This window comes from Pogoniulus pusillus, chromosome Z, assembly GCF_015220805.1.
Source record: "Pogoniulus pusillus isolate bPogPus1 chromosome Z, bPogPus1.pri, whole genome shotgun sequence".
NCBI classification, from domain to species: Eukaryota; Metazoa; Chordata; class Aves; order Piciformes; family Lybiidae; genus Pogoniulus; species Pogoniulus pusillus.
In genome coordinates, this window is record NC_087309.1 from 90,842,870 (window position 1) to 90,870,046 (window position 27,177).

Here is a 27,177-nt window from a genome sequence, read left to right on the forward strand (position 1 = left end):
CTTAAAAAAAAATTGGGCATGTACAATTGTCTATCACTATATGGACGACATTACTTTCTGTCATTCATGGCCGTTTGTGCCTGCAGACTCGAGAACGATTGAGACAGTCTGCAAAAGACATGGTCTGATTATCGCCCCAGGAAAGATACAGCAGCAGAGCCCTTGGAATTATTTAGGTTGGAAAATTGCTGAGGCCACAATCAGACCTCAAAAAGTCGACTTACACACAGACAGCAGTTTAAAAGTTTTTCAGGGTAGCTTTCATACTAAGGATGAGGACAGCAAATACAAAGGAGAAGGAAGGAAGGAAAGAAACAGCTGGAGGCTGGGCAAGATGGAGAGTACGGGACACCGGCGCTGCTAGGGCTGGCCCACTCCCCTCCTACCCCCTTCCCTTCTCCCCTCTCCCCCCCCCCCCCACTTCCTCCTTCCCTCCGTTATCTCTTTTTACAGATTTTTTTTTTTCTCTCACTGGAAGCAGCAGAGCCTTGGAACTGTTTTGAGCTGGAAAATTACTGAGGCCAGAGTCAGACCTCAGGAGATTGACTTACACACGGATTTGAGTACAATGACAGATGTCAGAAAGTTTATGGAAAAAAACAGTAAGAATTATGATGACGACTTAGAACCATTTCTGCCCCCGTTACAGGCATGAATGCGCACAGGTGCATCTTTTTAGCCACCTGATAATGACAGTTTGCGCTCAAAACGATAGCTAATAATTCCTGACTGGGGTATTCACTCATCGCCTTACTGGTTAATTCCTTCTACAAGACTAGGCAGAAACATTTTTTGCACCCTTGCTCAGTGGCAAAAGAAAGAGAGGGAGATTGCTAGGAAATAGCAGAGATGCCAGTCCCACTGACAATGAGTGGAAAATCATACAGACACAGAAAGCGCCAAACAGGACAGACTAGCACACTTATTACTAGAACTCAGATGCATTGCCTCTCTCAGCAAGAGCATGGGCACTGAGATCCACATTACAAGTCACTAACCAGATTCTGGACTAGGACAGGGAATGATAGAGCTTGTAGGCTAAAGCCAGTCAGCTCCTTCCCCCCAATAAAATTGTTCAAACAGATAAAGACAGGACTATTTTTGAAGGCCTTTCTTGATGGTACCATATTTTGGATCCTAGGAGTTTACTGGAGCAGCTGCTAATTACAATGGAATGAGCTTTGTGACAATTCTGCTTTTAATTTTTCTGAAGAATACCATGGTATTATTATCTTCTTGAATTTTCTTTGCTTTTTCTTGAATTTCCTTCAGCTGATAGATTTTTAGAGTAAGATAAGTTAAGGCTAAGGGTTTGTAATATGACAATTTTGGGAATTTAGGATATAAAGATATTACGGGATGTTTTTTCTTGGGTATATCTGGGCATCATTCAAAAAAAAAAAAGAGGGAGAAAATGGATTTAGAGGAAAGTAGGATAGCAGAAGAAATTTTTATTTTTTCAGAATTTCTGTAGTTATATTATACAGACTAGGCCAGTGGATCTGTTAGCCTAGGCAATGTATATGTCTGCATTTGTTCTTGTATTTGCTTGTGTTTGATCATTTATCTTCACAGGCTTTGATGAAGACCAACCTGATTATGACCAACCTGTTTTTTCCTAAAGTGAGCAGAAGTCTTGCTCAGATGGCAGAATTGTGGAAAGGACTTGAAAGGAGTACTGACATGATGATTATGTGTGTATGGATCATAAGGTTTGGATCATGGTTAACGAATTTGGGTATTTTCACGAGTTTTCAGTGATTGTGGTTTAATGGAATAGATTCAGTTTAGCACCCTTTTGTAATGGCCAAAGCCCACTCAAATTGGCACAAGATGGCAATGTGGCTTTTGTCTCTTGCAAGGGCCCTGCAAAAGACAAAAAACATTGCCCTAAATTCTAAAAGCAAATGAAGAACTGTGGGAAGAGAATAGCCTGAAAGCAGCATCTAGGGCTTATCTTTGTATTGTATTTAGAGGTTTGTAGTTCTTAAGCATAATAGTCAGACGCAGCTCATAGCTAAGGAGTGTGATGAGAACATCAAGATTTCTTAGAACTACAGAGTGAATCCGGAACTATGGGAGTCTGAGGACAAATACTTGACAGCTGATTGATCTGCAAATCTGCAACATCAATTGCTACACAGAGCCAGTGAAGATGTGGCACACCTGCACTCTCCTGTGACTGTGATGTTCGTCTGGACTTTTGGGTTTTTGAACAAATGACTTACTGTCACTTGCAGAAATAGCTTTTAGGATTGTTAGCTAAGCTTGGGTTGTTAGCTTGCCAGACTAATGCTACTGGTGAAAGCTCTAACAGGTTTATTCTCTTTCTGGTTTTACCACTATTGATTTGTAGCTGTATCATTTACCCCTGTGTTGAACAGCCTATGTAAGTTGAAAGATCAGCCTAGGTTGCTCAAAAGAAAGAGAGGGATATGTTGGAGAATTCTTGTTAGCAGAGGACACAGAAATGATAAACATGAGCAACTGTGCTGAGAAATGTCCTTGGGACGCTGCTAGCCCAGGAAATCAAACTGTAAACAAGTGAGCACCCCACACACAGCTGCAGTGGGCAGAGTTTGATAGCCAAGGGGGCTGGAGTAGGTGGTCTGGAGGGCTGACCCTTAGAATGTTATGGTATGCTGACCTGTTGATGCCTTACAAGTAACTCTGTACCCTCTGATTGTAGCCAATCTTTGTGGAGCACGCCTCTTGTTAGAATGCATATAAGTCACTGTATCACGGAAATAAAGTGGATTATGACGATCTAACCATATTGGTAAACAAAGAGTCATTTTACCCAAAGCTCTCCACCGGCACTCTAACTCATATCAGCTGAGAATCCCCAAAAGAGCAACACGATTACAATCCTGATATTTTAGCATTGGTGAGCCAGAGCAGATGTCTGGTTCACATTTGTTTAGAACTTCTCATGGGATCTCAAAAAATAAGGAGTAAGGGTAGAGGCTGACATTGGAGATATGGAGATATGCCTAGACAACTGAAAAAGAGGTGACAGAAGATCAGAGAGTGGCAATGGGTAGGAGAGTAAGGACAAATATATTTAATCCACATATTGCAGTATTCTACGGCCCTTAATATTAACCACAAATGTGCTAAGTCTTCATAGTTTTCTTCTGATAATTAATCAATGTGACTTTGTCCTGAAGTCCTGTATACCCCTAAAGTCCTCTCCTGCCGTGACTTCGGGGGAGAGGGAAAGCCGCCTGGCTCCCCCCCACCCCTCGCCTGCCCTGCAGATGTGAAGGGGGGTGAGCAAAGGGGTCCTGACCGCACAAGGAGTGCCCCGTGCAGTGCCTGCGCTGGAATTGGGCTGGGATTGGCTGTGCCTTTCCCGCCTAAGGAAGTGGTAACTCTGCCCTTTGTCTAGAGAGGGTATAAATATTGGGGGCTTCCCACCTTTGGGGGTTCCCGCCTTGAAGTTCATCCTGCTTGGAGTTCGTTACTGCCTGAACCTTCGTGCTTGCCTGAGAGTTCCCCCATCTCTCTCGCCTTGCCTGGATACAGAGAGATCTTCAAAGACTGCTTCACCTATTGACACCCTTTGTAAGCTTAATGACCTTTAGTGGTCCACCTGCAGCTGCTGAAAGGGAACAAGAGAGAGACAGACCGCACAAGGAAGTCAGCCTGATCATGAGTTATTTTGGCTCAACTTTATTAGTAAGAAAAACACTATTAATTAATAGCTAAAGCCTTTTCCAACTTCTGACTTCCAAAATAGTCAGATTATCGATGGCATTCCTGTAGATATTCTCAAGCAACTGAATCTGCTAATTAAACTAAATCAATCTTTGTATATATAGTTTTGGGGGCGGGTTTTAGGAAAATAAAATAACTCTATTTTTGTATAAAAATTCCCGACTCGGCCACACATTAATTTTCCTGCCTCCACAACAGACTTCTCCTGGGAGTCACTTTCTAGCATCCGGTCTGCACATGGAATAACAGATTCCACTGCTATTGTTAGACATCCTGGATGGAAAGGATTTCAAATGAAAGCTACAACTACCTGAAGGGTGGTTGGGTGGTTGTGGCCAGGAGGAGGTTGCTCTCTTCTCTCAGGTGGCCAGCACCAGAACGAGAAGACACAGCCTCAAGCTACGCCAGGGGAAATTTAGGCTCAAGGTGAGGAGAAAGTTCTTCACTGAGAGAGTCATTGGATACTGGAATGGGCTGCCCGGGGAGGTGGTGGAGTCGCTGTCCCTGGAGGTGTTCAAGGCAAGATTGGATGTGGCACTTGGTGCCGTGGTCTAGCCTTGAGCTCTGTGGTAAAGGGTTGGACTTGATGATCTATGAGGTCTCTTCCAACCTTGGTGATACTGTGAAATGCTGCCAAATCAAGAAATCAAGGTGACCATTTGTCTCTCTCCTAGTGTTCAAGTTTCTCTTCCTGATGGATGCTTGCTTAAAAAAAAAAAAAAAAAAAAAAAAAAAAGAGACAAATAGTCCTTTGTCCTGAAAATATGAAAATCTATATTAAGTTCTTAAAAGAAAGGATGTGCCAGCTATTATAGGACTTCAGTGCCTTGGTGTTCAAACCTATGTTTTTCTGTGTGCCATGTAGAAGCCACTAGCATCAGGGAGTCTGCAAAAAAGGTATTCTGTACTCGTCTCAGGACACACATGCCTAAATCCTGCTGATATGTTCATGGTTTAGTCAGCAGTTACACAGTTATATAATGTCGTCATGGTGTTAGATCAAAATTATTAGGTCTTTTTTTACTGTAATGTGGACACATCCTGTATATTACTGACATGTCTTTTGATCTCTGGGACAAACTGAAGTACCAAAGGCAACAACTGTTACACTCAGAAGTGTTTTGTTCATTTTCAGCCACCAAACAACTTCTGGTGCTTCTGACATGCATATACATACACTTCTACCATAAGACCTCCACACATGTTAGAGAAGGTAAGCTCCTAAACACATGTAGGAACCACCAGCCAAGCTTGTGTATCTGGGACCAGCAGAAGCATGGCCTATGTATCAGATGCGAATATTGGGAAAAATGTGGACAAAATTTGAATTTTCATTCTGTTGGAAATTATGGTACCTCCAAAACCAAAAGATTACATAATTTTCTGAATGAAACTGTTTTAACAAAAACTTTTTTTTTTTTTTGGGGGGGGGAGGGGAATGGAGGGGAAAGGAGGTAATTGAGATTTACTGTCATTCTATGTATTAAGGTCTAATATCATCTTTATTTTCACTTGAGTACAAGTTTCTTGATAGTAACATTCATGCACTGAAGCAGGCTGCTGCAGGCAGGGCATTTTTACTTATCTGGCTGGGTACTGAGCACCACAGAAACATGCAGTGATTTCTGCACAAGTAAAGGGGCTGGCAGGAAACTCTTCAATGGCAGCAGCCTGATCCATGAAAATGGAAACCTGAGCAGTGTTTGTCCAGGCCTGTAACTTATGGCAGGAGTAGGCAGGTCACAAACAGGCTATACGCATTTACCTCTCCCCAGAGCAGCCTATACTTGAGCGTATGTGTGATTTATGTGTCCTCTATGACAGACTTAAGGAAATCCCAATACTTTCTGGCATATGAGAACAAGATATGCCTTAGAAAACCATTATTTTAATGATTTCTTTGACAATGCTGTGAGAGAAATGAAGGGAAGCACTCTGACAACTCTTTTTCAGGCGCTAAGGGTTCTTTCAGCGCTCCGTGCAGCAACTCTATGTCTCAGTGCTGTGTTCTTTAGACATAGATTTTAAATTCGATTTATATCCACACACAGACACAAAGTCGCAGGATTGATGCCGCGCTTTGACCCAGCGACCAAGTACTCTCAGCAGAGGGGCTCACCTTTGCGCCTCCTCTGCAGGGGCTGGGGCTGGGCCGGAGACGGCTGTCTCCGCCCGAGCCGCAGGCAGCACCCGCCCAGGCAGGCCGGAGGGGAAACATAAGAGATCTGGGGCCGGGGGACCCAGCTCAGGCGGATAGGCACGCAGTATTGACATTTGCTTTGTCTCGTACCTAGCTCAGCTGACAACCGCTTTCTCCCACAGCAGTGCCCGTCCTCCTGAGCTTCCCTAATGACTCATACAGGGGAAACATTCCCTGAAAACGATCGTGATATTTGTCTGAAACCGAGCTGGGACCAGACTTAGGCCTCCTCTGCCGTGCTTGCGGCGGGGCGGGATGGCGCCGCTCGGTAAGTCGGCTGGGGTCAGCTCAGTCTGGCTCAGCAAAGCTCCGCGCCGCGCCCCCTGCCTCACGTGTCCTGCCTCGCTGGGGTTTCGCGGCATTTTCCTTGAACTACTTTAGCGGAACCGTGTCAGAGGCAAAGGCTCTGCGGGATCCTCGGGGCGACGGAGGGACCGGGCTCTTGCGTACTTCTCATTAGCCTGGCCTTCGATGTCCCGAGCATCCTAGCTGACAGTGCCCAGGCTGTCATATTAGCTAGGCTGTACTCAGCACAGCAACCGCCCCTCTGCTACACCTCCCGCAAGACTGCGCAAGCAAAGAGGCCATGCAATGAAAGGCGGTTTGTGAGGTAAAATGCTCGACGTTGAGAGAAAGAAAAGAAAAACTGGAAGCGGCATAGGATGACCACTACCCTCTAGCCATTTCCATTTTCCCATTAGTGTGTTACGGCGAAACACTAGAGAGATGCACCTGCGTCGTCAGTTTGGAGGGTATGAGCATCAACCCCTGAGTAGTCCATATGCAGGTGCCTTGGAGCATTTTGTCTCGCCTTTGAGAGAAATCGCATGCTACTGAAGCAGTCCACGCTGAAGATGGACCCCACGCAGTTACGGGGAGGGCTAGTCACACTTGTTTCATGCAAGATCGGCTGTTCCGGAGGATTTAGTTTTCTTTTGTTCTGAATTTGGATGCTGTGTTTGATTATTACTCATTATTCTGCTTTTCTTTTTGAATTAATGACACAAATCCAAATCTGAATAATTGTTACAGTTCTGCAAAGAGATGCAAAAGATGTCCAAACAAGCCCCTATTATGGAATTGGAAACCTTTGTTTCTGTAGGCATACAGGTACATACATGAAGCCAGCAACACTCTGCAGCCCAGTAGGAGAAAAACAACATGTAAAGACACCATGGATAATCACAAGGGTAACCAACAAGTTTTTCTAGTGCTCTCAAAGCACCAGCATCCGTCACTTCAGATCTGTTCTCTGTGCCTTGTCAGGACACGTAGCACAGCAGGAGAAATAACCTTTGGTTTTTTTTTTTTTTTTTTTTTTTTTTTTTTTCTTACACAGCCTTTTGTGGCTTGATCATCTTTCTTCAGATCACCAACTTACCACGGGGATCTACCTACAATTTCAGCCTCTGTAACCACGACGAGATACAAGAGGATCTCCTAAACGTTTTGGATCCTAACACGACTTTTAAAAAAGAGGTTGGTGATTTCTCTGGTGGTATTGGAGGGAAACTGTCGGGAGGGCACCGCCTTCACTATTTTAGCCTTGACAGCTGGCAGTTACTTTCTGAAAATCTCAATTAACAAGACGGGAGTTGGCTAGTTTAGTAAACAGGCAAATTATCTCCTACTCTACTCCAGCGACCTTCCTGGAACTGATAGGGACGGAGACCAGGAGCCTAGGTGGCTGCTGCCAGAGGGCTGCCCGTCTTTTCCCGGCGTCCTCAAGACCCATAGAGCTGAAAGTTGCTTGTGCAATGCTTCACTGATACTGAAGACGGTGTCACGGTTGCAAAGGTGATAAACACTTTAGAAGCTATGTGTATGCTTCACAGGCTCAGCCGACGCTTAGCGTAAAGATCAGGTGTCGACTCTGGGTCTGGCGAGCTCCGCAGTCAGCTCTGGCTGCTCTCCATCGTCACCGCCCTAGAGCTGCGGCCGCCCTCACTCAGCACAACCTGTGTCGTGGGGGAGCCGTCGGAGCGCCAGAGCGGTAGGATGGGTAGCGCGCCATGGTGACGCCAGAAGCCGTGGCTTTAACGGACATATCCTGTTATTATTTTCCTCCAGGAGCTACAACTCGATTTTCACACCTGCGAGGACACGTCCTCTCCGCTGGTAGGCCCGCAGCAGACCGAGGTTTGCCCGAGTGCACGCATCCCCCGTCGGCTATGTGGCACTCCCTTACCATGAAAGGGGATTAAAAAAAAAGGGCGGAGGAAAAGGACTGAGTGGTGAAATAAAAGGGGAAACGGCGGAAAGAGGGAAAAAGAGGGGGAAAGGGAGGAAGAGGTGGGAAGTGAAAGAAGGAAAAGCAGAGGAAATAGGGGGAGAAGGGAAAAAAAAACAAGGAGGGGGGGAGAGGAGAAAAAGAGAGAGAAGTGGGAAATAGGGGATGGGGATGAAGCGTGAGGGGGCAGAAGTGGGGAGGCGGTGAAAAGGGGTGGCGAGTTGAAGACGTTGACAGGGTAACGGTCGCGGCCCAGAGGCGTGACGGCTCGCTTGCTCGTAGGGCTCCCGGCGGGCAGAGCGGGCAGGGCGGCTGCTGGAGTGCGTCCTGGAGAGGGCGCGGGGCTGCGGCGAGCGGCTGACGCTATGGCACAGCACCCTCAGCGTCGTGCAGCGGCACTGCCCCGGCTACCTGTCGGCACTGGGGAGGCCCAAGAGCAGCTCTTCTGCGGTTAGCGGCGACACACTGACGCGTGTGCGGTGGCAGGGTGACGACGGTTGGAAGGAGACCCGAGGCCCCTGCGACGCGAGCAAGGCTCATGAACTCATGGCGGTGTGGAGAAGCTACATCAACTTGGGATAGGTAGCTTTCAGGGAGTGGCTTTTTCATTCTTCCCCTCCACTGGACTTTCAATACTTACTGTCCGCGGTGCGGTCATCGCAATGAAATAATCTTCCACGTTCGTTTTTAATACATAATTTACTAGAACTATAAAGACCCAAACAAGCAAAAACCCAAATACCAACCTCCTTCATAAACAACCATCATCTTTCTAAGTACAGAGGCTGTTAGCACGGATGGCCGAGGCGCCCCGTGGCTCCACAGACCGCAGAAACGTTGTTGGCAGGCCGGTTCACCGGACAGTCTGCTACCGTGTGTCTCAGCTGCCTCACACCCAGAGCCTGAGCTGGGCGTGGTACGTCGTGAAGGGAAAGGTGGTTTCAGTTTTTTTTTTTTTTTTTTTTTTTTTTTTTTTTTTTTTTTCCCTTTGGTTTGTTTAAAAAAAAAAAAGTAGAAAAGGCAAAACCGAGCAGACGTGGCTATGGAAATTATCCGTGAGAGGCGTTCACGAACCATGGCTCTCCACGTACCCTTGGCTGGGGGAAGATGGCTATTATTCAGCCCGTCAGGTTGTCGACGCTGACACACCCCTCGGCGCATCACAGAACGAGCCTGCGTCCGGATCGGGCGTAAGAAGCAGAGACCTTGCTAGCTGTGTGTAGCGCCGCAAGGAAGCGCTACCCTGTACCGGAACCTGTGGTGTCGCGGGAACCTCTTTCGGCGACGCACGCCGGGGTGTGGCGATAAGGAGCGTCGGAAAGAGCGGAAGCAGGAGGGGGGAACGCTTCTTGCGAGCGGGTATCGGCCGCGTGGTGGAGCGATGGCTCGTGAAGGTGATGGGTTGTTCGCCGGGTTCCGCGTGCTTGGGCGTTTCAGCAGCCACGTCCCGCATGTTCTGCGCTACCACGGCCGCCACCGAGAGTTCTACCTGGCTACCGCGGTCGGGCGCAGCATCCATACCTACAACGTGAGTACAAGGGTGCTGGTCCTCTTCTTCTTTCTGCGGCCTGCTTCCGCTGGGTGATCGGGTCGCCCCGCCGCTGACCGATGTTGGGTCTTAGGAGGTGCCGGAGCCGCGCGGGATAGCCTGTCCGCGTACGGAGCAGGACCGAGACGGCGCCTCTATTCTCCTTGGCTGCCGGATCCCCTTAAAAGAACAGCATCTTAGCTATCCTGAAGCGGAAGGCGGGAGGCTGTGCTGAGGGCCGCGACGCCCTAGTAGTGGGTCTCGGCCGCATGCGGAGTTCTTAGATGGTTTTCCTCCGTTGCTGGGTAAACTAAAGTCATCTGCAGTTTGGGCAGCTACACTTTAGCATTTAAGGGCTACAGTTTGGGGGATAAACCACTAGATCGTATTAAATTTTTCGATACAGAAACAGATGAGCATGATTCAGATCTGTAAGTTGAAAACTTGTAATGCTGGTTCATTTTGTGGTTTATAATAACATTTTCAGTATAGAGAAACAGTAACAGTGCAGAACTGAATCTAGCGATTATGGTAAACAGTAGAATGCAGACTGCATGGAACTTCTGTGCCTTGTTTTGGTGTTCAATCCTGACAATCCTCCCAGACTTTGATCTAAAATGGTAATGAGGATCCCTGGAAAAGGATGATTGTAAATGAAGAAAATTCTATATGACTAGAGATGATGACATAGCGTGGTTGTAGTGGAAGTAAAGTAGAAGCAGAGGATGTGAAAACAAATTTGCTGAAGTTCTGCAAGCTGTTTAAGCATGTGCTTTGTTTCCTGTGCATTAGGGTGAAGTACATCAAGAAGCACACCTTAATATTGCTGCATGGTTTTGTTTTAGAAAATGTATTGTCCTGGTCCTTTTTGGTCTATCCATGGTCTTTCTTGAAGATACTCTTGTAAACTTAAAAAGTGGTTTTTCTGTATTGTGGGGCATGTAAATTCCTTATCTAGGTTGGTTGCTAGAATTTAAAATTTCTATTTATATAAAATTCATTACAAATAATCACTACAAATGCCATTTTGTTGTTATCATTGCAGGTGAAGAAACTTGGTATTGTTGCCGTAAGTAAGTATGCCCAGATCATTCATTGTTTTTTTTTTTAAACACATATGACATCTACACTTGATTCTCAACTTAAAAATGGAAAATTCATTGTATGTACTATTATTTACACTGAAATATATTGAAAGTAGTCTAAGAAATGTTATGTAAAAATACATAAATAAGATTACTGTTGGCACTGCAACTTCTCTTAGGGATATAGCTTGTGAATCTTGTTCTTCCAAGAGCACTCCCTAAGTCTTAAGGAGTAAGCAGTGAATAAAGCTGTTGATGCCAGATCCTTTATGTTTTGTTTGTTTGTTTTGAAGTTTTTTTTTTGTTTGTTTGTTTTTTTTTTTTTGTGGTCACTAGAAGGCTATATTATAGCTACAGGAACAGCGGTGAATGAGACTAGAAGTCTTCAGAAAATGTTACATATTGGCTTTGCGTGCTATTACAAAGCATATGGATCAGTGGCTTGACATCCAGTTGACAGTTGATAGCAAAGCATAACAGCTAGACATAAGTAGCACCTTCCCCAGCAACGTGGGTGATGAGGTGGTGTACACTCTTTGTGAAAAATAAAGATTTTGCTTTGCTAGAAGGAGTAGCCTCAGTCTGGGGAAATGTTGCAAAATGGTATAACTGGGCCAACAGAAACTTTGTCAACAAAGCTCAGTGCTAGCAAGTGCATAACACTACTTGGGCAGAGCATGCTGCGTGGCATCCTGCCGAAAAGTTGCTGAGGCTTGTTGGTGCCAAGTTGAATGTGGATCAAATAACTTGATATGGCAAGCCATGCACTAAACTACAGTGGGAATGTGGCTAGCAGATCAGGAAAGGCCATTACCCTGCTGTACTTCATGCTGGTGAGGCAATACCCGGGCTGTGATAAACAGTGTTGGTTGTCCACCTTCCACCGCTCTTTCAAGAGGGAAACTAAGGAGTGTCAGAGGCCTACAGCACACAGTATGAGGAGAGGTATTGAAGTAACTGAATTTATTTAGTCTTGTGAAGGGAAGAATGTGGGATAACCTGGATGTAGCCTGTTACCTCAACAGCAGTTACAAAGATGGCAGAGCTGAATTTGTGGTGGCAGTGGTGGACAGGGTAACAGATAGGTGTACAGGGTTAACCCTCCAGGGGGAGTGACCTTGAACCTGACCCTGGATGGTCTTGACCCCTCCCCAGGGGTGGATCTGAACACCAACAGGTGATGGTTAGCCCACTCCCCCTTCCTGTCTAAAGATCCATAAAAGCAGGGGTACTTCCTGTTCCGCTTTCTCTCTGCGCTCTCTGCCTCCCTGCTTGGAACAATCGCCATCCTGTTCCTGGTTCTCTTTTTACCACGTGGCCATCACCCACGAGGCAGACAAACCCATTACCATTAAAAATCTGGTTGTATTTATACATTTCACGTCTTGTTTCCCCTTCTGTAACTTCCCTGCCTCAGATACCTTTCTAAATTTATTGTTAAACTTTTCTTCTTTCTAACTTCCAAATCAGAGTGAGGTTATTTATTTGGTGTGCTTACCTTTCCTCTCTCTACATCTAATTTCTTTCCTTTGGGAAAGAAGGGGGAAGAGAGAGGGGCACTCTATAAATTGTTATCAAATATATTTGAGTCTCTGGGAATTTAAATTAGAACCGAGACAGTAGGCAACATCCACAGATTGCAGCTTGAGAGGGTCACAGCAAAGGTTAGGAAAAATGACCCTGACTAAGACAAAAGGGTAGTGCAGTGTAGAGCTGTAGTGATCTCCTTCCTCAGAAGTTCTAAAGACTGCTGGATGTAGCTGCAATTATCACTGTCTAGTACTGATAATAATCCAGCTGTGGGAGGAGCTTAGTGAAAGGTTGAACTAGGTGATTTACAACTGATATTTACATGATTCAGTGAGATGCACAGTCCTGCAAAGCAGTTTTTTTACTTCTGTATAGCATAGTGTTCTTACAGACCTCACAAAGCAAAATGTTTTTCATCAACAGAACACTTGTAATCTGCAGAATAAAAGTCACACAATAAGGACTACATTTAGAAGGTCTGCAGTTAATAGTTGCTACAAACACATTAATATTGATTATATTTTTTGCTTACAAAATAATAAAAATGTTGCGTGTCCCTTGAAATCCTTTTCACAAGCTGCGTTTTACACAGATAAGGGTCAGCCTTAGTGCAGCCTTTAAGTACTTTAAGAGGACCTGTGGGATAGATGTGCGACAGTTTTTTAGCAGAGCCTGTTGCAGTAGGATAAATGGCAATGGTTTTAAACGAGAACAGGGTACATTTAGAATTTTTTTACCCTTAAGATGGTGAAACATTGACAACAGGTAACGTGGAGAGATGGTGAAAGCCCCATTCCTGTAAACTTTTCAACATCAGATTGCATGTATCTTTAAGCAACTTGGTCTAGTTAAGTATGTCCTTGCTAGTTGCAGAGGGGATAGACTAGAATACCTTTAAAGCTCCCTTACAACCTGAACTGTTCTGTGATTCTGTAAACATCTAAGCTTTTTGAGAAATTGTAATGGAAGTGCCACTCCTCAGTGGCAACAGGTTTGTTGATGTTATGTGATTGGTACTTTTACTTGGATTGTGCCTAAGCAGACTTCCATACAGCTTATGTGAAATACCGTTTATCTGTCTACAGAGATGATTAGGAGACTAAAATGTGCCACTTCTGAGGAAAGACTGAGAGAATTGGGTTGTTTTAGTCTGGAAAAGAGTAAACTGAGGGAGGATCTTAAAAATGTTTATAAATACCTCCTTTTGATGGGCGTTGGGGATGGGACCTCTTTTTCAATGATGCCCAGTGACAGGACAAGGGGCAACAGACAAACTTGAACAGAGGAAGTTCCATCTAAACGTGAGAAGGCATTCACTTAATTTAAGAGTGGCAGAGCACTGGAACAGGCTGTACAGAAAGGTCATGGAGACATTCAAAGGCCACTTGAATGTGTTCCTGCCTTGGATTTGATCACTGGACGTCCATTCCAGCTGCTACTTTTCTATGATTCTGTAGCCTGATTATAGGTCTAAGTTGCTTCAGAGGTGCTATGGGAAGATGTCTAGCATGTTTGAGAAAATGAAACGCCTCAAAGTGCAAGCTTTTTAATTTCTTAGGTAATTTTTTACCATTGAAGCTGTGCTTCAGTTACTGTCTTTGTATCTGCTGATACTTAATAATACAAAGTAACTATGAGGAAGGCTGGGTGTGATCATGCAAGTTTATGTCCTAGGTGAGGTGCACTTCCTGTTGTAACTATGATCGATTTTTCATCTGATGTTTCTCTGTATAATCGTTAAGCACTGTGTTTTGCATTTTTTAATTTCTCTAGAGTGAGATTTTTTTTTCCAGTTTTCTACTATTTGGGACCACAGCAGCAGATTCTCAATGTAGTCTGGACATTTAACTCTTTTATCATTTGAGCTAGTGAAGAGGCAGACTTCTGCTACTCTTCCTGAATCAGTTACAAGGTGGGGAGCAAGGTGTTTTCTTAGGGCACAGATTTGCAGTGTCTGTTGCCATTGTCAGGAGAACACCTTGCAGGAGGGAGTCCCTAGCTTCCAGCTAGCTTAAGCTAAATCTCACTGCATTATCTGTTTCCTGTCCAGTAGACTGGGGCCCGCACAATCTGCAGAAGTGTTGTGGGATAACTTCTTTAGAAGCTCTTATGAATCTAAAATGTCCCTTTATTTAGAGTGATAATTTGTTAAGTATTTAAAAAAAATGTGATCTGTTGTTCTTATTTATGTTAATGTTACTGGTGTGCCATTATTTATGATAATAGCATTCATCAGAAATGTGTGCATTGCTCTACGAAATTTAAAAGAATGCTCAGCAGGAGAGCTTTCTTGGTGTGTCAGCATTCTAAATAAATACATTGCCAGGCTTTCTATTTTGTTATGAGCCTGAGACTTGTTAAACTTTTCTTCTGTTTGATTAACAGGTAATGCTTTGCCACAGGACATTACATGTTTAGCAGCAGACCGCATGTTGATATTTGCTTCATACGACAACATTCTCCATGCTTTTGCCAGGAACAAAGAGGTTTTTATTAGATTACTTACTTGTTTGTAGTACAAAACAGTTGTGTAGTATTTGTGTTTTCAAGACAGTTAATTTTCTACAAATGTCTATTTCCATAGATACCTAGTACCTTCAATTTTAGAGAAATAAAAAAGTAGAAAGGGCAATAAAAAGCATATTGACTTTGCTCTTGTTCTCTTGTTTTAATGGCATATCTATGTATTAGTTACAATAATTTAGTAGTTACTTGAAGATAAAAGATACATTAACTTGCATAAATTAAATGAATTAATTTAACTAATTAAAATACTAAGTTAATATATTTTTGCTAACAATTTTAGATGTTTAATGGTTTGGGTGGATGCTTCTATTGAGTAAAAAACTGATTGCATGGCCAGCCCAGATAGTTGTAGTGAATGGAGTTAAATCCAGCTGACAGTCAATCACAAGTGGAATTTCCCAGGGCTCATTTTTAGGGCCAGCCTTTTAAAATATTTTTTATTAGTTATCTGGATGAGGGTACCGAGTGCACCCTTGGTAAGCTTGCAGGTAGCACCAAACTGTGGGGGAGTGTTGATTTGCTCAAAGGCAGAAAGGCTCTGCAGAAGAATCTGGACAGGCTGGATCAATGAGTTGACATGAGGTACATGAAGTTTAACAAGGCCAAATGTTGGGTCATGCACTTAGGTCACTACAATTCTGTGCATTCCACAGGCTTAGAAAAGCTGTCTGGCAGAAAAGGATGTGGGATTACTCGTTGACACCTGGCTGAGTTTGAGCTAGCAGTGTGCCCAGCTGGCATGTATCAGAAATAGTATGTCTAGCAGGAGTGGGGAAGTGATTGTGCTCTTGTACAGTGTTAAGATGCCATCTTGAATACTGTGTTGAGCTTTGAGACCCTCACTGCAAAGACACTGAGTTGCTGGACCTTATCCAGAGAAGGGCAACAAAGCTGGTGATGGATCTGGAGAGCAAGTCTTACAAGGAGTAGCAAAGGTAACTGGAATTGTTTAGTGTGGAGAAGAGGAAGCTGAGGGGAGACCTTACTGCTCTCTGCAGCTGCCTCAAAGGAAGTTGTAATGAGGTGGGTGTTGGTGTCTTCTGCCCGGTAACAAGTGATAGAATGGGAGGAATGACCTCAAGTTGTGCACAGGAAGTTCTAGATTGGATGTTAGGAAATATGTCTTTACTGAAAGAGTGGTCAGGCGTTGGAACAGGCTGACCAGGGAGATGGTAGAGTCACCATCCTTAGAGGTATTCAAAAAGTGTGTAGACATGGCAGTTCAAAACATGGTTTAGTGGCCACAGTGGTGTCAAGTTGTCTGTTAGGCCAGATGATCTTAGAGGTTGTTTCCAGCCAAAATAATTCTATGATTCTGTGAAGTGTCAGAGAAAACAATTTACTTTCCAATTCCACTTGTGTGGCCTTTCTGTGTATTTAATTTAAACTTGCTGTCATGTGTTAGCTATCTTCAAGTTTTGTGTTAACATGGTATGCTAGCTTCTATTGAAAACTTTTTTATTTTGAAATTGCAGGTGGTTCATACCTATGAAGGTCACAAGGCAAGGATACACCTTCTGCAGCCTTTTGGTGATCATGTCATCTCTGTGGATGTTGATAATGTTCTTATTGTTTGGAATGTACAGTCAGAAGGTGAGCGACACTTCCCTTTTATATCACAGTATCAGAGTATTATCAGGGTTGGAAGAGACCTCACAGATCATCAAGTCCAACCCTTTACCACAGAGCTCAAGGCTAGACCATGGCACCAAGTGCCACGTCCAGTCCTGCCTTGAACAGCCCCAGGGACGGAGACTCCACCACCTCCCTGGGCAGCCCATTCCAGTGTCCAATGACTCTCTCAGTGAAGAACTTTCTCCTCACCTCAAGCCTAAGTCTCCCCTGGTGCAGCCTGAGGCTGTGTCCTCTCGTTCTGGCACTGGCCACCTGAGAGAAGAGAGCAACCTCCTCCTGGCCACAACCACCCCTCAGGTAGTTGTAGACAGCAATAAGGTCACCCCTGACCCTCCTCTTCTCCAGGCTAAACAATCCCAGCTCCCTCAGCCTCTCCTCGTAGTCCTTGTGCTCGAGGTCTCTCACCAGCCTCGTCGCCCTTCTCTGGACACGCTCGAGCATCTCAATGTCCCTCCTAAACTGGGGGGCCCAGAACTGAACACAGTACTCAAGGTGCGGTCTAACCAGTGCAGAGTACAGGGGCAGAATGACCTCCCTGCTCCTGCTGACCACACCATTCCTGATGCAGGCCAGGATGCCATTGGCTCTCTTGGCCACCTGGGCACACTGCTGACTCATGTTCAGGCAGGTATCAATCAGCACCCCCAGATCCCTCTCTGTCTGGCTGCTCTCCAGCCACTCCAACCCCAGCCTGTATCTCTGCATGGGGTTGTTGCGGCCAAAGTGCAGCACCCTGCACTTGGAGCTATTGAACACCATCCCATTGGACTCTGCCCATCTGTCCAGGCGGTCAAGGTCCCGCTGCAGAGGCTTTCTTCCCTCCAACCCAGTCCCATCTGCCCCCAGCTTGGTGTCATGTGCAAACTTGCTGATGACTGACTCGATGCCCTCATCCAGATCATCTATGAAGATGTTAAAGAGGATGGGGCCCAGCACTGATCCCTGAGGGACACCACTAGTGACTGGCTGCCAGCTGGATGTGGCACCATTCACCACCACTCTCCGGGTCTGGCCCTCCAGCCAGTTCCTAACCCAGCATAGAGTGTTGCCATCCAAGCCGCGGGCTGACAGCTTAGCCAGCAGTTTGCCTTGGGGGACAGTGTCAGAGGCCTTGCTGAAGTCCAGATAGACCACATCCACAGGCCTCCCCACATCCACCAAGCGGGTCACCTGATCATAGAAGGAGATCAGGTTAGAAAGGCAGGATCTGCCCTTCCTAAACCCATGCTGGCTGGACCTGAGCTCTTTGCCATCCCTCAGGTGCGCTCTTATCACCCCCAAGATAACCTGCTCCGTCAGTTTCCCTGGCACTGAGGTCAGGCTGACGGGTCTATAGTTCTATATAGGATAACATCGTTAAACATTGCACAATTATGTGCTTGGTCTTTCTTTAATGTGCATATGCAGAAGCAGTTTATTCTTAAAAAAGAAAAAAATTCTGAAATGACAGTGCTACTAGTAGAAGTCCTAGGCCTGCAATAATTTTTCATTAATGGATCTTGCACTGCAAGCAGAGACGCAGTAAGGTTCAGTATAGGTGCAAAGAGACATGCTCATACGGAAATTGCATTTTAGTGCTCCATTTTCTGATAAAGATGCAATACAGCAGTTTTGTGACCATCTCTGAAATCCTGTCTGTGTAAGATTAAATTCTTCAGAATAATCTTTTGATTGTGTCATTGTAAAGTGCCTTACAAAGTCCTCTTTCAGTGTCTTGAGTTTTTTTCATTTAGTAAATATTCTTACTGGTGTAATTTCCTGGCTGGATGCTGGGTCTTGAAAGTGACTGCAGACAGGCTTTAGAAATTTGAAGTTGCTATAAAAAATAAAATGCTAATCAGTTGAGGTGTTTTGCTCAGGCAGGAGCAGGAATCCTCCAGGAGGATACCAATCACCATAGTTTTGCCAGCATTATTGTGCTAGATAGGCTTATAGGGAAAAATATACCTTCGACCCAACAGATGTTACAACATTAACAAGTTCAGCCTGTCCTGCTATGCATTAGCTAGTCCTGTTATGCAGAAGACACTGGTTATGGGATTTATACAGGGTAAATGTCGGTTCTCCCTTTACATTTGCTGAAGGATGACAAATCTGCAGATCTGTAGGGGTAGCCATACTAACATTATTTCTGTTTTGTTTTGTTTTGTTTTTTTTCTCAGAGGAGTATCTTCAAGTGGATTTCGATAAGGCGACATTCGCAGTTTCTGCTCTTCTACATCCCAGCACCTATTTGAATAAAATTCTCCTTGGGAGTGAGCAAGGGAGCTTGCAGCTGTGGAATATAAGTTCCAAGTAAGATTCGTAATAACATTGATATACTTCATGCTCCAAGTTTGTGTGCAACAAATAATGCCAAATCCTTGGGCACAAGTTTTCATTTGATCTGTCTCCAGGAACAAAGAATGCTGCTGCTCCCTGAATGCTGATGCCTTTCAAATTGCATATTGTTTACTCTCCCTGGAAAATGTCAAGGATTGTTCTTTACAGCCAGACTGGTGAGACCCTAAAATAGGTTGCTAAGGGAAGTTGTGGAAGGTATTCAGGGACAGCATGGATGAGGCCTTGAGCAAAGTGATCTAGCAGAGCCTTCCTGCCAATACCACAGGGTGTAGAAACTAGATGATCTTGAAGATCCCTTCCAACCTAAACCATTCTATGAGTTTTGGAATCACCTAGATTTCTTATGAAAATATTTAATAGTAAATACATGTTCAGGCTGCCTGCCACCTTTCTTTGAAGTTTTATTTTCTTGGCTCTTGCGGATCCAAGGAACTGCTGGCATTTAGTGTGGAGGTAGTTACTAGGATGTGGTGCTTAAACTGAATGTGTAGACACGTAGTTCTCTGTGAGCATGTTTTAGTAGAGCAGCATCCATAATGAGAGTGTTTCATGCCTGCCATGATCAGATGCTTTTCTAAGTTGTGAACTACACTGCAAGTTGATGTGTTTGTTAACTCAACTTGCGTGGTCCAGTCTTTTATTTTCAAAATTGCTGTATACTTTCAGTGATATCTGTGCAAATTTTTTTCTTTTTTATTTCTGTGCTTTGGAGATGCTATTAGGAAATACAAGCTCAAAATACAGACAAATAAATGTCTTTGCTTACAGTGCTCTTACTGCTCTTCAATACCTATAGCTGCATCTGAGGTGACAGTCTTCTCTAGGTGGTTTGGTTTCTTTTTGAAATGTGTAAAGACTTGAGGAACTGTTACCAACCTTTTGCTGGTTTTGACCTCATATAGGTATCTTTTAGATGGATATGGGCACAGTTAGACAAAAAAAATGCATTGGAAAAACTGAAGGAAATGTTTCATTATCATAGAATGGCTTAGGTCAGAAAGGACCTTAGGGATACATACTTCAGTCTCCCTGCCGTGGACAGGGATACCTCTCAACCAGATTCAGTTGTTCAGCACTTTATCCAACCTGACCTTGGACAGTTTCAGAGTGAGGGGCATCCACATATTCTCCAGTGTCTCACTACCCTCAGAGTAAATGATTCCTTCCTAGTATCTAGTTAAATTTACCCTTTTTTAGTTTGAAACTGTTACACCTTGTCCTATCATGATCCTTCCAGATAAGAGTCCATCCCATCTTTCCTCTAGGCTCCCTTTGAGCACTGGAAAGCTGCTACACGGTGTTCCTGCAGCCTTCTCCTGGCCAAACAACCCCAGCTCTCTCAGCCTGACCTCATAGAGGAGGTGTTCCTACCCCAAGTCATCTTTGTGGCCCTGCTGGACCTGCTTGAGCCCTTACTTTGCAGATGAAGGAGTTGTTTTTTCTTAGAAGTTGTGCTAAGACTGTCTTTTTATCTTGATGTTAAGAATTCTAAAGAATTGTTTTAAGATCAGTAGTACATGGGGAGCAGCTGGCACAGAAGGGATCTTCTGCCCTTGTGTATTTTGTAATGATGTCACCTTTGAGTTATTGCTGCACATCACTAACTTTTTCAATAAAAAATAACCATGTTTTAATCTTAACCTTACTGTACTTATTTTTTTTCCTTTTAACTGATTTATAGGGACAGAAGCTGGCATACTTTTAAGCATATGTAAGGCATTAATTTTGTTTGGAAAATACAGAAGGGTTAATAATTTATGCTTTTTCCCTCCCTCTCAGCAAACTCTTATACTCATTTCCAGGATGGCACTTACGAGTCACAACTCTCGAACAAGTTAGTATTTTTTCTGTCTTATTTTCTTACATAATTGGTCAGGAATAACAGGCAAAATATATTGCTTAAAATCACAGCAAGAAACATTACGTGTATTCTCTCAGGTAGTTTTTAATAATCCTCTTGATCATTTTAGGTGTTGAAGGGATGTAGACTTAAAGGTTTCATTATCTGCCCTTCGTCTAACCCTAGCTCTGTTGTGTTTAGCGTATTAGTTTTGCGTTCTTAGTGTCTGTAGTCTTTAGTTGCTGAATGATGCAACAAATTCACACAAACAGTTTGTTTGTAAGATGGGTATCATGTAACTTTGCTAGTAGCTTTTTGCTGAATTTATTTTGCTTTGGAGGTTAATAAAATGTAGATTTTGCCAATTCAAAAAAATATTTTTAAAGTATATTTTTTGTATTTTTGTAGATGCAAAATCAATTAAAACTTATTGGTGGCATTGTTGGCAGCTTTGAACATGGTCTGCAGTTTTCTTTTAAAATGGTGGTTTGTGGCAGGGTGTATAGTCTACCAGAACTACAGAAAATTTACTGATGTGTTTTTCAAAGGAGTTCCAGCTTACGGAAACAGAGTTGTTTTCATCTAGTGGAGATTAAATACGAAGTCTTGCATCTCTTATTTTTTGTTTCTATGTTCAGTCGTGTGTTAATATAGACAGAACATCTCAGGCAAGATGTCGCCTTTCTTTACTATTTATGCTGGACTTAGGTACATTCTCTTATACATGTTGGTGGTAGCAGTGTAGGAATAAACTGTTTCATTTCTCGCAGGCTCCAGCAGTGGATGTTGTTGCTATTGGTCTTGTTTCTGGTCATATCATTGTACATAATATTAAATTTGATGAAACTCTGATGAAATTTCAACAAGACTGGGGCCCCATTACAGCAATATCTTTCCGTACAGGTAAGTCTTAGCACTTTTAATGAAAATGTGTATAAAATCACTAAAATCACTAATTGGAATGTAGGAACATATGTTTTTATAAAGCATTTCCGAATGAAAATTTGGGCTGAAAGTTTTAGTTTTCAGAGGCTGCAAATAATCTAGAGAAGTTGCCAGAAAGCGAAGGATATCATGTAGCTTCATTGTACTGTTTTATAGCAATTTCTTGTGTACCGATTCAGAGCAGAAGAAATGTGACATACAGTCCTCCTTTTTCAAAGAAAAGTAAGATAGTGTTTACAAAGTACCAAGAATTGATAGAGTTATCTGAGTTAGTGCAGAGTACTCATTGCACTCCTAAGTTAACATCCAAACCTATTTCTCAGTAGCGTCCTTTCCCTCCAAGACAAAGTTAGAATATCAGTATCTTACTACTGAATGTAGTATCAGGGACCATGGTTTACATTTACATCTTTTTTTTGTCTAATGATGAGCACATACTAGTTACTGAAGCTTTAATGTTGATCCTCTCTACAGAGCTGTTGATGCTGAATCTAATCTCATTTCTTGCAAGACAAGAAAGTCTTGCAAAACTAAACAATATAGATTGATGTAGACCCTGTTGAGGAAGAATGCAACTAGTGGGACTTGTGAGAATTGGAAAGAGTGCCTTTTTGTGTCATTCATGTAATTCAAAATGTTAATAACATTAAATAACTTCTCTTGCCTGCTTGAATGGTGGCTTTCAGAAATTCTCTAATATCTCTCCCTTCCTGTCTTTGCAGTTAGGAAATTTAGTGTAACTATAACCAGGTTGTTTTGAACTTATGTACTTATTTCAGTCTTTGAGTTATGTGCTTTCATTTAAATTAAAATTAACTTGGAAAATTTCCCTATCTGTAAAGCTTTTATGGAAAAAAAAAAAACAGCCCAGGCATGTTAGGTTTAGTTTTCTATGATGTGCCAATTGGAAACTGTTTTTTGCTTTGTTTGGGATTTTTTTGTTCTGTTTTGTGGGAGTGAAAAGATGAATTGCCAATTATGCAGGATATTTGGTGGAATTCAGTCTTGATATGATAAGGTTTAATATTTACTTGTGTAAGTATATTTTTATAAGTTAGTGTGGTGTGTTTATCTCATTGATACTACTCAGAATAAATAGAACGCAAGCAGAAACTCTATGAATTGAGTTACTAATTTATCCTTAAAATGGTTGGAAAAAAAGTCATAAGCTTCTGAAATTTGTTTTTGCTAGCTGTTGAGCCAAAAACTTAAGAGGATTTTAAAAAAGATTGGTAACTTCAGTACCTGAAGGGGGTCTACAAGAAGCTAGGAATGGACTTTTTATGAGGGTGTGTAGTGATAGGACAAGAGGGTATTGTTTAAGCTTGAGGAGGGTAGATTTAAACTGTATATTAGTGAGATGCTGGAGGAGGCCTTTAGCAATCTGGTCTAGTGGAGGGTGTCCCTGCCCATGGCAGGGGGATTGGAACTAGATGATCTTTAAGGTCCCTTCCAACACAAAGCATTCTGTGAATGAATCTGAAAAATGTCTGGAGTGGTGATACAGTAGCCCTCACATCCCAAAGTTGTGAAGGTCAGTAACAGTACAGGTTTTGTACAGGTACAAAATCTGTGCTTTCAGGCAAAACCTTTATGTATTGGCTGCTTGCTGTGAAGAGAATCCTGGTTTTATTATCAGTGAACTTTGTTTCTTTTCTGTTTGAATTACTATAACATTTCACTAAAAAATATTTTTAGAATCAACGTGAGAATATTTTCTTGTGACTTGTGAGAAGTCAATCAGGAGGAGTGGAATGTCAGAGAGAAAATATTGGATTTTTTTCTGGTTTTGTTGGTATTTGTTACTTGTTTCTTGTGGAGCAGATGGACACCCAGTAATGGCAGCTGGTAGTCCAATTGGACACATTGCTTTGTGGGATCTAGAAGAGAAAAAAATGATGTGTCAAATGCAGGATGCCCATTCCACAGCAATAGCTGGTATGTCCTTTGTCCCTGGAGAGCCGCTTCTTATTACTAACGCTGCTGATAACGCTATACGGGTAAGTTACAATAGCTGCTGCTATCTGCTGTTGATTTTTTTTTTTTAGTCATCCAAAGTGTAAATATTTTGTTTGGATTGAAGTAGCAGTTCAAATACAGCAAAACTCCAGTTACTGAAGTTGCTGACTCTGGCAGTTTAAGGATTTGCTGCTGTGATGTCATAGTTTTGTGATAGCTTTGAAGAATAAAGCATTGGATCCACTTCTCCAGAAGTATTCTTTGCATCATTGTGCACTATTTTAAGTCTTCATCTGTTTTTATAATGTTTGGGGTCATGAGCAATTGCTATTGATAAAAGTCCCTTGTGGTGTGTGTCCTTTGATGTTACTGGCCCTCAATGGAGTGGCAGAATGGACCACAGGAAATAAGCAGCTGCTGTGAGTACTGAAAATGATTAAAGTCAACGTGTGAAGATTGTTGTGCTAGCTTCCAGCTAAGCCTGTTCCACTGCCAAGAGATGTAATTATTGGCATCATGGCATTTATCAGTTTCATTTCTCTCTTTTTTTTTTTTTCCCCTGGGAAACAGGTGTGGATTTTTGATGGACCTGGTGGTACAGGACGTGTGTTGAGAAGCCGAATGGGACATAGTGCACCACCAACAAAAATCAGATACCATGGGCAAAATGGACAGCAGATTCTTAGTGCAGGTATGAATTCTCATTCTTTGGTCTGATTTCCTAATGTTACAAAGAAAATGTGCAGAGCAGAGTGGCTTTATTTTATTATTAGAATAGATTGTACCTTAAGTGTTAGGTGTATGTCTTTATGAGATCTAGTAAATTATTAATATAAACAATATCTATTACTGTTACGGTTTCACAGTTCCCTTCGATGATGCGTCAGCAGTCAAGCTGAAAAGTGGTTGCAACCAGAAAAGCTTTTATTATCCATATTTACACATTTGAATAAAAATTGTTTTGTTATGTCCTAAAGAACTGCCAGCTGGCTGAAATGAAAACATGTAACAACTAGGGAAATTCTGTTGGGACAGGGCAAAACAAGCAACATAATGCATTTAATTACTGAAAAAGGACACTCCAGCTTTTCCACTAGTTTGAGCAAGCTTTGTGGATTGCAGTGTCTTTTGTAATTTATTACAGCTCAATTGTCTGTAATACATGTCCCCAAGGTCATTTGTTATCAAGATACTAATCTGAAAGTGTGAAAATGTGTTACTACCCTGCTTTAGAAGGTAGCATATTAAAAAATGTATATGTAGGTTGCTTAGGAGATGAGATTCTAGATCACACTGTTTTGTAATGGAATAATAGAGACTGAGATTGTTTAGCCTGGAGAAAATGAGGCCACCTGAGAGGTTGTAGCAAGGTGGATGTCAGTCCTTTCTACCAAGTAGTAAGTGATAGCATGAGAGGAAATGGCTTCAAATTACACTTAAGAAGATTTACATTAGCTATTAGGAAACATTTCTTCACCAAGAGGGCTGTCCAAGAGTACTACAACAGGCTGCCCAGGGAAGTGATTGAGTCACCATCTCTGAAGGTATTTAAAAGATATGGGTATGTGGCACTTAAGGTTATGGTTTAGTGATGGACTTGGCAGTGATATGTTAGACATTCGTGTTAAAAATAGTTCTCACACACTTTGAGATTGAATACGAGAAAATCAACTTGATTTAGGTAAAGTATGCAAAAGCAGCGCTGGGCAGCCAGGGAGTCTCCTGCCCACCAACGGCTTGCAAAATGTCTGAGCTTTCCAACCCCTTTATGTACGCAACTGCCATGAGGCAGTAACTTTGTCTTACATGCATGTCTAAAGGAAGTTAAGGGGTGTTGCCAGACAGAAATTGTAACAGGTGCACCAATCACAAGCCAAGCAAACTTTTAACCAGAATAACAGGCACAAAGAACTTTGCAGTTAGAACATCATGGCCCACTCCTCCCTGGTAATCCCTCCCCCCAACCTTCTCAAACTGGGATACCACTTCAGAGGTGGCCTCGAGAGGAATGTCTGTTTTTGCCATAGGATCTAATTCTCATTTCTGGTACAGTAATTTATTAAATGATCCAAATTTACTTGTCACAATTCAGACTTTTAAAGCAATTCTGTGATTCTTCACTTGATCCTTAATTATTCTGAAGTAATGAAATTGTGGACAATATTTCAAAACATTACATTTTTATGAAAGTTACACCTAATATGGCACAGCAAATACACTGCTTAAAATCCCTTGCTGGTTATCTGACTAGTAACTTGAATTCAAGTGACTAGTTACTCAACAGTAATTCTGCTCACACCAGATGAACCATGGTAACAATCAAGAGTTGCTTGAAAAATCCTCATTTGCCTTTGTACTTTACTGCTTTAACTATTCTTAAATGTGGAGAGGGCACACAGGCAACCACTATAGTGAGAAGAATCTTAAGCTTTCTGCAGGGTAAGGGGACTAACTCTCAACATTTCATTCTGAACCAGTGGTAAAACTTTGTGCAACAGAAATGAGGTAGCAGTGCATTGGAATGCTTTTTATTTACTGTTGGTTTCTTAAAACTGGGATCTTCACTGTAATTGACTTTCACTTTGCTTAGTGTTTCTTCTAGTGCCCAGTACTTCTATATTATGACAGCAAGGAAAGGTTGCTTGTATACTGTAATTACATTATCTTTCAGATTTTTTAAAGTTCGACTAATTTTCCATTTCCTTATTTTCTGGCCTGGTACAAATATTTTGTGTTTGTTCTAATTTTTAAAAATCAAATCAATGCCTTTAATTTTACATGCATTGTACAGTTTAATTTCCTGGTAGCTTCTGGTTCTGCCTTGTCCATGTCCTCCCCACACAGTCAACCTGTCTGTTTAAGCTTTGAGCATTCTGTCCCTCAATTAATTTCCTATCAATTCTGTGAACATTGGTCACTGGGTGAAGGAGAGAAGTCCTATTAGCACTCTGGTTTACAGGAAAGATGGACAGCTCATCTTTTACTATTTTTGTTTGGGCTACCATCCTGAGTAATCTAGACAAAGTTCAAATAAATACTTTATTATGGTGTTTGAGGTTTCTTAGTGCTTGTCTTTTACTTCTCTTACTCAGATGGCTTACAAGTAAACATGAAGTTGATTTTTACTTCTCACAGCTCTCCACTAATATTTTGTCAGGTCAAGATGGAACATTGCAATCTTTTTCAACAGTGCATGAAAAGTTCAATAAAAGTTTAGGACGTGGTAAGTATTTCAGTGAATGTACAAATACTGGTGAACAAAGCCCAGAAAAGTCTTTATTTAAGCAGAAGCTAGGGAGGCCTTATTTTCACTTTGGCTGTTGTATGAAAACTATTCACCTCACTTATTCTGCAAGCTCAGATGTATATAGAATGTACTCTCAGATTTGATGGTACTTAAGTATTTTCTGTAGCCTGGCAGTGTATGTTATTTCACTGTTGCAAATATTTGTCATGATTTTTGTATTAAAAATGCATAAGGCAGTATCTGGCATTTTAGCACATATAATTAAAACTTTCTAGGTCATTCTCTTTCCATTCCATTAACTCATTTGCTAGTTAATTTGTATTTCTTGACTTCAGTTCCTTTGATTTACTGTAGAGATTAGTTAAAAAACACATCTTCCATGCAATGCC

At 42.5% G+C, this 27,177-nt stretch overlaps 1 protein-coding gene across 1 annotated transcript in view; it reads left to right on the forward strand.

Moving 5' to 3' along the window:
* Positions 1 to 9,459: 9,459 nt before the first annotated feature.
* Positions 9,460 to 27,177, forward strand: part of LOC135193128 (WD repeat-containing protein 36-like) — a 38,555-nt gene continuing 20,837 nt past the window's right edge. The window contains exons 1-10 of the mRNA XM_064176626.1: positions 9,460 to 9,678; positions 10,724 to 10,751; positions 14,679 to 14,779; positions 16,295 to 16,412; positions 18,617 to 18,749; positions 20,577 to 20,631; positions 21,408 to 21,540; positions 23,407 to 23,582; positions 24,112 to 24,232; positions 26,699 to 26,764. Coding sequence (XP_064032696.1) covers positions 9,532 to 9,678; positions 10,724 to 10,751; positions 14,679 to 14,779; positions 16,295 to 16,412; positions 18,617 to 18,749; positions 20,577 to 20,631; positions 21,408 to 21,540; positions 23,407 to 23,582; positions 24,112 to 24,232; positions 26,699 to 26,764 — 1,078 coding nt within the window. The 5' untranslated portion in view covers positions 9,460 to 9,531. The remainder of the gene's footprint in view (positions 9,679 to 10,723; positions 10,752 to 14,678; positions 14,780 to 16,294; positions 16,413 to 18,616; positions 18,750 to 20,576; positions 20,632 to 21,407; positions 21,541 to 23,406; positions 23,583 to 24,111; positions 24,233 to 26,698; positions 26,765 to 27,177) is intronic.